The sequence below is a fragment of the Rhinoderma darwinii genome, chromosome 5 (assembly GCF_050947455.1).
Source record: "Rhinoderma darwinii isolate aRhiDar2 chromosome 5, aRhiDar2.hap1, whole genome shotgun sequence".
Taxonomy (NCBI): domain Eukaryota; kingdom Metazoa; phylum Chordata; class Amphibia; order Anura; family Rhinodermatidae; genus Rhinoderma; species Rhinoderma darwinii.
Window position 1 is genome coordinate 320270156 of NC_134691.1, and position 10045 is coordinate 320280200.

At 42.6% G+C, this 10045-nt stretch overlaps 1 protein-coding gene across 1 annotated transcript; it reads right to left on the reverse strand.

Annotated features, from left to right (window-relative positions):
- Positions 1–1390: 1390 nt before the first annotated feature.
- BMI1 (BMI1 proto-oncogene, polycomb ring finger) lies at positions 1391–9821 on the reverse strand. Its single transcript, XM_075827567.1, has 10 exons — positions 9560–9821; positions 5253–5392; positions 4974–5070; positions 4732–4787; positions 4600–4650; positions 4261–4369; positions 4125–4170; positions 3798–3896; positions 3014–3094; positions 1391–2916 (listed from the first exon to the last, which is right to left on the reverse strand). Exons 2-10 carry the CDS (start codon positions 5362–5364, stop codon positions 2584–2586), a joined length of 984 nt encoding a protein of 327 aa, XP_075683682.1. The 5' UTR covers positions 5365–5392; positions 9560–9821; the 3' UTR covers positions 1391–2583.
- Positions 9822–10045: the final 224 nt, after the last annotated feature.

The following is a 10045-nucleotide window of genomic DNA, read 5'->3' on the forward strand; positions in this document are numbered from 1 at the left end:
AACCGTCCTAATAGAATTGAAATTGGTAAGTATCGTGAGCCATGGTTATGACTGGAACGAGGATGCAAAATAGCTCAGGCACTGTTCACACCCTCATCTACAGGATATTTTATCTGGGACACGTAAAAGTGAGACTAAACTATCTAAAACCTTTTTTGGATCAAAGCCTTTTTGAACCGAACTTGCCTAGGAAGCGAAAAGTCCTGTCCTTTTATTGTTTCAGGTCTGTAATGTAAAACAAGCACTGCACCACACGACTGTTTACGTCATCAATCGCCACAATTACACATTGACATGCAGTATGAGGTCTGATGGGTCACATACAGTTGTGTCCGGACAGTGTTTTTTTTTTTGTCTAAGCTGATGACTAGACGTGCACTTTGCGCACCTGCCTGGCGTCCATAGTCACACAACGTTGCATTGTACATACAGTGGGAAAATATATGGAGTATGACACCAGTCTAATTATTTAGCATACTGTATATTAAATGAGAATGGCAGACCAGACCTGTATTTGAGACACACAGATTGCTTGTGAGCGATTTCAGTTGTAGCATCCACCGCTCAGATGTGTTGAGAAAAAGGAGGTGGTCGGTCTCAAGGTTCCATGTGACATTATTTCACTTATTGATACTACATGTATAGCGAATACCAGTACCTAAATCATAATCTCTACGGCATGAAACATTGACATAAGTAGAAAATAAAAACGGACAAGTTGTATGCAAAAGTAATGATTTAATGACTATAGTAAGCAAGACAAAGCAATAGATTTGTGCTTCTTCTGCAGACTGGAGACAATGAAATGATTAGCCACGTGGGTTGCTTTTTTGTCTTTTTTTCTCACAACAAACATTAAACATTTGTAAAGAATAACGTGAACAGGCAAAATAAAAGAAAACGAAGGTGAAAGAGTGACTGTGGGGGAAGGGGCAGTAAGTAATTCCTGCTATCTTCTTGCGCTTTAGGTAAAGGTTGATGCACTGCTTCATATATGGGTAGGTTATCATCGATAAAAGTCAGCAGACCTTCTCCCCACCAAAGATGTCATCATAATAATAGGGGGGAAAAAATGTCAAATGCGGTAGGGTATGTGCACACACACTAATTACGTCCGTAATTGACGGACGTATTTCGGCCGCAAGTCCCGGACCGAACACAGTGCAGGGAGCCGGGCTCCTAGCATCATACTTATGTACGATGCTAGGAGTCTCTGCCTCGCTGCAGGACAGCTGTCCCTTACTGTAATCATGTTTTCAGTACGTGACAGTGGTCCTGCAGCGAGGCAGGGACTCCTAGCATCGTACATAAGTATGATGCTAGGAGCCCGGCTCCCTGCACTGTGTTCGGTCCGGGACTTGCGGCCGAAATACGTCCGTCAATTACGGACGTAATTAGTGTGTGTGCACATACCCATGGCTGTAGAGGCAGAAAGAAATCCTCTATGCTTTTACAGGGATGTATGGCCTGTGCTATAAAGCACCTGGACAACTGTATGTAATGAGGGGAAGTTCGACAATCATTTCTGAGTGCATGAAACACAAAATCTTCATTTATAGTATTTATAAATATATCATACAATACTGTCTTCCTGTTATGTCATATATACCAATATGGCATTTTACAACCAGCATAATGCCAACTGATTCTTACAAAAGCGAATCACTTTAAACAAAGTCAGTAAAATAAACGGTAGTACCCGCTTTGTAGACAAAAGATTTTTGTAAAAAAAAAAAAAAATAATGGATATTTGATCGATTCTGTGCAGGAACTGGTGAAGTCTTCGCTGCCAGATGAACGAATAAAGGAACCATCGCATTCCAGTAGCAAACAGGTCTTACAGTAAAGCCAAAAGAGACCTGGAAATCATGAAACTAAAGACATTCACTATTCACAGTGAAATGGCTACATAAAAGGAGTCTATGTATTTTCCGTTTGGTTGGATGATAAAGCACTTGGATTGGAGTAGTTGACAACGCACTCATACTCCACAAAACACCATTCATTAAGATAAGATAGCTTGTGGTTTAGTTTGTCCATGAAAAATGATATATCCAGGGTCACACCAGTCCCAAGACAATGGATTCAAGACTGGAGCCGTCATTATGATACATCCAAACGTTGCAATAATCCTCAGAACCCAACATTTAGGAGTTTAATCCAGACTATTCCAGCCAATGCTCAATCTACCATATGTCCAGAAGCCACATATGTATCCCATGAGGTCATATTTAGTCCAAGAGAAAAAAAACTTTTCACTATATGTATGTGGCTGAAGTTATATCCACATATGTAACTTCCGTTATATCCAGCATGCCCCATTTTACAGCTTCCATATTTCTGGTAATCGAAAATGAACAAACACACTGTCAGTCTTTTCTTACATTAAATTTCCAGGTAGAAAAAAAAAAAAAAAAAAAAGGAACAGATCACTGCCAACTCCGGCAATCGCCATTTTGGAGTTTTCACTACAAAGTAAGCAATTTGGACAGTCACATGTATTAGCAACTACAAAGCTTGTAATGGCATGAACAGGTTTATACATCAGGATGCTTGTCTCTTTTGGTAACTTGCATTGTCTGTTCACCCAGATGAAGTGGCTAATGATCCATTCAGTGACATTTTCCTTGCCCGATTGGTGAAAGGATTTTGGTGGATGTTGTTGGGAGTGGAGCTGGTCCCATTCATGGTGGTAGAGATGTGAGGGAAATGTGGGTGTGGTGACTGGACTGGGGTGTTGGGACTTGGCAAGAAGGAAGAAGTGGAAGCCACGCCCCCTGCCGGGCTTCCTGCTTTGTCACTACCAGAGTCACTTTCCATGTCTCCACTAATGTTATTCACTCTGTCAGTAGGGTGGCTGATTTTAATCCTTTTACATGTGGGTCTCACTCTGTACTTTAAGGGAAGCGGCCCATTCTGAGGAGAGAGAGAGAGGAGAGAGAGAACAGGCATCAGAACTGCCCATTGAGATTTACAGTCCCATCTGAAAACACACCCTTCATCAGATGCTTACCCTTCTCCAGGTGTATATGTAAGCGATGTCCATTAATGTGTAATAGTCTTTTAAGGGTTCCTCTTCATACATTACATCGATCTAAGAGAAATATAAAATACATCACTTAAAGAGGCTCTGTCACCACATTATAAGTGCCCTGTCTCCTACATAAGGAGATCGGCGCTGTAATGTAGGTGACAGTAATGCTTTTTATTTTAAAAAAAACGATCTATTTTCACAACGTTAGGAAAAGTGTCAGAAGTGTCAGGATTCTGAGTACACATGACGTCCAGGCTGGATGGTCATGTGTATTCATTATCAGGACACTGTAGTAATGTTAGGGCTTGTGTATGTAGCTGCACATAGTGATATATCTATATCGCTAGTGCAGTGTAAATGAATGGAGAGGAGTGCATGATGCCGATTGGTCAGCGTCATACACTCCTCTGTACAACGCCCACTTGGTCGAAAGTAAAAGTACGCCCACTTGGGCATTAAGAAAGCTCATTAGCATAAACCAAAATCGCTCCTAACGTTGTGAAAATAGATCGGTTTTTTAAATAAAAAACATTACTGTCACCTACATTACAGCGCCGATCTCCTTATGTAGGAGACAGGGCACTTATAATGTGGTGACAGAGTCTCTTTAATGTTTTCCTTAACGTTCATGTATGGTTGACGCAACTTGACGGGAATGAAGACGTATTGACAGGTTGCAATGAAAATGTATTAATTGCAGGCCAGCAGGTAGAAAAGGACTGTTTTCATGGATACCTTAATAGTATAAGGAGGGGAACATTACCTGAAAGGTACCAGGTATATCCATTTTACTTCTAAGGAACTTCCGTAGATGCATCACGGTCATAGCAGCAGGACAGCGCAGGTACCTCTTGTCATTAGCCTGTTATGCAGAAAGTATAGATGAGTCCCACAGTATCCATCTAGAAGTTATTACCAGCTGCAGAACATTTGCCCCACTTCCTCCTAGACGTTCATAAACATTAAGGAACTCGTGTCCAGCTCAGCGCTTAATAAATGATAACATTGTATTTTAAAAAGTCTCCATCACCGTGTAAATCCAGAAAGACATTGAGGATCAGAATCACAGTCACAAAATAGAAGCCAATACCTCTTCCTTTGATTTCTCTTTTTCCCGACTTCCTTTACGATCCATCCTATACATAATATATAAAAAAAAAGATGGGGTGATAATTATATGATGTGGTCCTTGTGAGATATTTAGAAAGTATTTCTACTTGACTTGCCTGTTCTGATCAAAGAACTCAATGGATAAACTGATAATCTCATCGTCTGTGATGATCCTTTTGTCCTCATCGGCAACCTCTCCTCTGTCTTCATTAGTGCCATTTGCCACTGTAGAAAAAAATAAAATAATAATAATAATGCAATTGCTTGTACCATCCAGTGGAAACCCAGAATGACATTGGCAGCAGTTTACCATGCATCCAGACGGCCCCAGGTTTGTGTTTATTAGAAATACATTATCCAAACATGAAACTTGTCTACAGAAGAAATGAGCATGCACGAGAATTCGTGGGTGAAAATAAATAATAACTCTAGTAAATCACGAGTGGATTCTTTACCATCTGCGGAAGGATGATCTGCATAAAAGTCTCTTCTTCGTTTCATTTCATCTGCAAGAGACGCGTTGTTTTAAACATGGCTCGTTTAAGTGAGAATTATGAGACACCTATAAATCGATATTTAATACATACTCTTAAATAGTCCAGGCACCAGCTTGTATACAATATCTTGAAGGGTTTTGTCTGCCCTGGAAGATGGAAAACATTCTCAATAGCTGGACACATGACAGGCCACTTCATCACAACGGGACTTTGACCATCGCTGTATTATTTACATGATAAAGTCTCCACAAAAGATTCTTAACATTCAATACTAGGTAGACAATGGACTCTGTAGAGAAACGGGCGCGTCAAATCCAAGTACTATAACCTACCTAATATTCAGTAGAGGTCTGGTCTTGTGCACTTGGACATCACAAATAGGACAATATTTGCTTGTCTCTAGATAACGCACGATGCAGCTTTTACAGACTGGGTAACGAAATGAAGAAAAGGTCAAGAGCGATTTATGAAGAGCAGAACAATAAGAACGACCTAAATTAAGTTTGTGCACATTTATCACCACCCCCCCTCCCCCCCACACACGCTTTACCCTTGGTACTTTACCAGGTGATGCCACAAGAGTATATCAAGTTTACATGGCAGCTACTTACAGGAATGGAGACACTCTATGATAGTTGTAGCATCTATGAAATATCCACCACAGAGCACACACATCAGATGGGGGTTGAGCTCGGTAATTTTAATCCTGGTTGTCCGATGCATGGTGACAGTAGAAGAGTACTTTCTCTCTCTGAAAGAAACAGTCGATAAGTCACAGATGGCAAATCTAACCATGTACAGGAAAAGCCAATGGTTTCCCTTGTATTGAACATGCAGGGTGCTAATTGGAAAACTATGTTCTATATTTATGGACATTGATAGAGAGAAGGGAGAGGACTGTGGCTGCAGTGAGTATGCACAAAGCAGAGAATAGGTGTTGTAAAATTCAAACTTTGAAAGCGGTAAAATCAGAACCAAAACCAGACCACACATAAATCCATAACGTGGAATCTAAATAGGCAAGTGAGAAACTTGACCGAACAATCCAAGCAGCTTATCTCACCGGTCAGAAAGAAGCCTGGACAATGAAGGAGAACCTCAGGTGTTCATATATCTACAATGTGATATCGCCTTGACAAGAGAAGGGCGAAAAGATGATGCACCTCCAAAATCAGTGAAGGGCTTATATGAACTCTCCACCATAGACAAACAGTCGAGGAAGCAGGAATCTGAAGCTGCCAACTACGAAGACAGACTATTTTATTGATGAAAGAAGCACATTGCCGTGCGCTGGTGCCCAAGCTGCAATCCTCCCGTTACTATAGCAACCTACACTTACACTTGGCATCCTGCCACCGCCTGGAGATGGGGATGAAACCCAGTTGTGGAGTTACACGAGGTGCTGGGGGGGGGGGCGCAATAACCTGAAGGGGCTATGGGTACCAATTAACCCCTCTGCGCCAAATCAACTATGCTCATCGCATGGATGAAATATACATACAGAGTCTAAATGCATAATGGCTTTACAATTAAGACCGTAACCTGAGTAAATAATAGATCCACGTGTGCCATCAACTGTCACATAGTGCTAGATCACTCAAGCTGATGGGAGATCACAAGAACCAAAAGTATCTTTGAGAGATTAGCCAGCGACTAAATCGTAAAGGGCAACTTGATTATGTTTTGACAACCGGGACAAATAGGAAGGAATAGAACTGTGATGGGAAAATAGATGTCCAGAGGAAGAGCCTGGGGGGGGGGGTGATGACGACCGAGTGATCCGATGGCTACCAGCAGCAAGCAGGGCTTTCCCTTCTAGGAATATACGGAGAACTCAAAAAAAAACAAATACAGTGCAGCGATCTCAAGTGCAATCGGCGGGGGAGGTGAACATAGGGGAAGGAGGAGGAAAGAGAGCTGGACAGGAGGAAAAGAGCGAGAGAGCGAGAGAGGGAGAGCAAAGAAACAGGCGCCCAGTGCTGTACAGGGAAGAGACAAAGAGCTGTTAGGGAGGGAAGGAAGGCGAGAAATCACACTAAGTGCCGGGGTCACACACACACACACACACACATACACACACCTCCACCCTGCACATAGCCAGGACTGGAGAAACACGGGGGTTCCCAATTCAGCCCAAAATGCAAAAGAGAACTGCCAATTATCACCACCTCCTTGTTCATTATAAATGCAGAAATCTGCGCGAAATTCTGCGCATTTTACCTATTCCAATGATACATCACTCTAAAAAGTTACAACAAATACCTAGCCCCATATAAATAACCCAGAAATGTTCAGTGTCATGTGGCACACTCGAAATAAGGATTAACCCCTGTAAATAAGCGGGGAGGGGGGGGGGGGGGCACAGCACATGTTCTAATCGAACGTATTGATAGCAACACATTCACAGGGAGTCGGGCTGTAGTTACTTATAAGTAGGAGTAGATGTCATTAATCACTTTATAATAAAACTCTCGCAGTCCCCTATAAAATATCTGGCTCGTACATTTGGAAAGTGTTTGGTGAGGAGAGATGCGACATGTATAAAATGACATTAACCTTTGAAGAGTTGGAACAAGAAGAGTACTATACAAAGTCCGGTAGAAACTCCGAGCAACTCACAGCCTTCCCGGCACCTTTGTGATAGTCTAGAAGTTTTACCAAAGTCACCCGAGCTATCAGAAATATATCAGCACATGTTCCTTTCACACACACAGTGTCATTACGGAGGAACTATTTATTTGTCAACCTGATGATGAAGTGCCACAGACCTTTGGCAAACAACCTTCCCATGGAAATTAGAAGGAAGTTATGTTTTCAATTTTCGGCCGGGCTCAGTTGCCTATTGGTCAAAACTTTACACATCTGTTCAATAAAAAAACACTGCATTGTCCCTAATGTCAGATCATATCTTCCATATTTGCTAAATGAGTAGAAGAAAGGTGTATACTATCGCAAACTGGCCATATTTTTGGATGATGACCCGTTAAATCAATAAAAGGCAACATCATTCACCAAACCTATTAAATTAATAAATGGGAGAAGGGGGGGGGGGGTCTACGTTTCTTCTGCAATCAGATATGCTAATAGAATAGAAGCATTACAACTATTTCAGCAACAATAATCACTATAGGATCCAACAGTATCATACAGAAATCCTATACCACCTCAAATCATTCACAGTCTATACGAAATGCCATGGATACTACAACTGATTCATCCTCCCTTTGCAAAGCTCGACTCTAGGCACTTAACTATTATAACACAGGCGACCCTACAAGTTTTAAACGTTAATATTTTAACAAAGGATCCAATGTTTGTTCCAAACTGTTCAATCTGTTTACTGGGACATTGACATGTTTAGTATTTGACTTAATACATATTGACATGACATCATTAGGTGTCAGGTTCACCTTTCAGATTATGAACACACAAGATGGTCCAGAGCATGTATACATTATAGAATTGCTAAAGCAATGACATACATTATAACACAATTATATACACATATATTGGAATGTTGTCCTGGATCCAGATAATGTTCGCAAAGAAACTATACAGAAATGAATATTGCTAAGGGCCTATTTATGTTGAACTGAAAAATAGGGGTAGATTGCAGAATTGTTTTGTATAATCAGTTGAAAATCCAAAAGGGTTAAAGTGCAGAAAGTTGAGCAGTTTATATCCTAGATACACACAGCCAACGCAGTTACTGCCACCCAGGTATAGAAATGACAAGAGAAGTTTACTATTGAGCAATATTCAAGGGGTTCTAGGCTGCATATTCACACTTAAAGAGGGAACTCTATTTAAATATCTGCGTAAAACTCAATCGCTCAGCTACAGTCCGCATATGTTGTAGATAGTTATTTCTAATGTTACAAAAGCTCTAGTCAGAGACCCCAGCAAGACCCGACAAATGCTCGTGATACAATGCATGTACTGTATAATGTATTGTCATCAACAGTGTTCTCCTGGCAGAGCTCGGGAACTTTTATCACTTGTGTTGTTACTTTGTGGACCAAGGTGCAACATAAAATAAAGACTCAAAATGAAGTACTTGAACTTTGGGTTTTTATTTTAACCCCACATTTTTAGTTCCGCAGGCTTTCTATACAGAGTTCAAGAAAGTGTAGTAATACAGGGAAGGTCAGCAAAGCTATCCTGCCAATGTTGATTTAGTGTCAAGCCCAGAACCCCAACCAGCAGGGCTGAACACCAAGCAGCACAAAGCATGTGCAGGACATGACAACTGTATACACAACAACTCCATATCATCTGTGATTAACAAGATACATATTTACATACACAATATATATATATATATATATATATATATATATATATATATATAAAAATAAATCAGTGTAACCAGAGCACTGGTTTACTAATGCCATTGCAACCTGTTCCCACAAATAATGGATTCACTATTTTGCACGCTAGTCCTCTATACCCAGACCATGCCAGCTGTAGACATCTCTACTGTAGATGAGAACATTGTGAGGGTATACAGGACCTCCAAGGGTGGGGAAATGGGGGTGCAGGGTGAAAGGTATGAAATGGATTATAGGCGGTGGGGGCATGCTGACATGGGGTAGGAGGAGAGGGGGCATGTCTATATACAGAGGTTAGGGGAGAACACCACGACTCAGATTGGGCAGCACATGAGCAATCAGAAGATGGCACCTCTGCTCTCACGTGTTCCCCTCTGACCACCCCACCCCCTAAGCACCCTCTGCTCCCCCCAACTACCTGTGTATACCCCCTTTACCGAATTCCAACATTCACACCCCACCCCCTCACTCCCCCCTCCTCTTTATTTACGTACAACCAGACAAACACCCAATCTCCCCCCGCCGCCACCACAGATACCAAAACCCCCACCACCAAGGAGGGCGCCCAGAGCGCACCGTGCACGTACCGTGAGCTTCTCTTTGGGGTGGCTGCTGTTGCAGGAGGGTCCGGGGACAATGCGGTGTCCGGGGGGGCGCTCAGCGGATGAGCAGCAGCCCAGGGGCGGCCATCTTGAGCTGATCTGCAGACGCTGTCAGTGCAGGGACTGCGTTCATCCCCCCCTTCTCCAGTGAAAGCCAACCCGACGGTGGGAGGTCCTCCAATACCTCCCCGGCTTCCTGCGCTCTGCAGCCTTGCAACCGCTGCCGCCTCCTGTCGCCGGATCCGGGCAGATTACACCATGTTCAGCGCTTTGTCCTGATCGCCTGCTTTATGTGCACGCTGCTCCTTCTCCTGCTGGTGCACAGCCGGGCCCTGCAGATCTCTCTCCCTCTACACAGAGCCCCGATTTCACAGCACCTCTCCCCCTGACTGCCCGGACACTCCGCTCGCTGGAGCCTCACACTGCAAACTGACACCGTCCCCAAAATGGCTCAGAGTCCGCCCGCCCCGC

Coding starts and splice junctions, on each gene's coding strand:
- BMI1 (XM_075827567.1), bottom strand. CDS start 5,364: ATGCATCGGACAACCAGGATTAAAATTACCGAGCTCAACCCCCATCTG. Junction 4,370..4,599: donor AGATCATCCTTCCGCAGATG/GTAAAGAATCCA, acceptor TTTTTTCTACAG/TGGCAAATGGCACTAATGAA. Junction 2,917..3,013: donor ACATATACACCTGGAGAAGG/GTAAGCATCTGA, acceptor CTCTCTCCTCAG/AATGGGCCGCTTCCCTTAAA.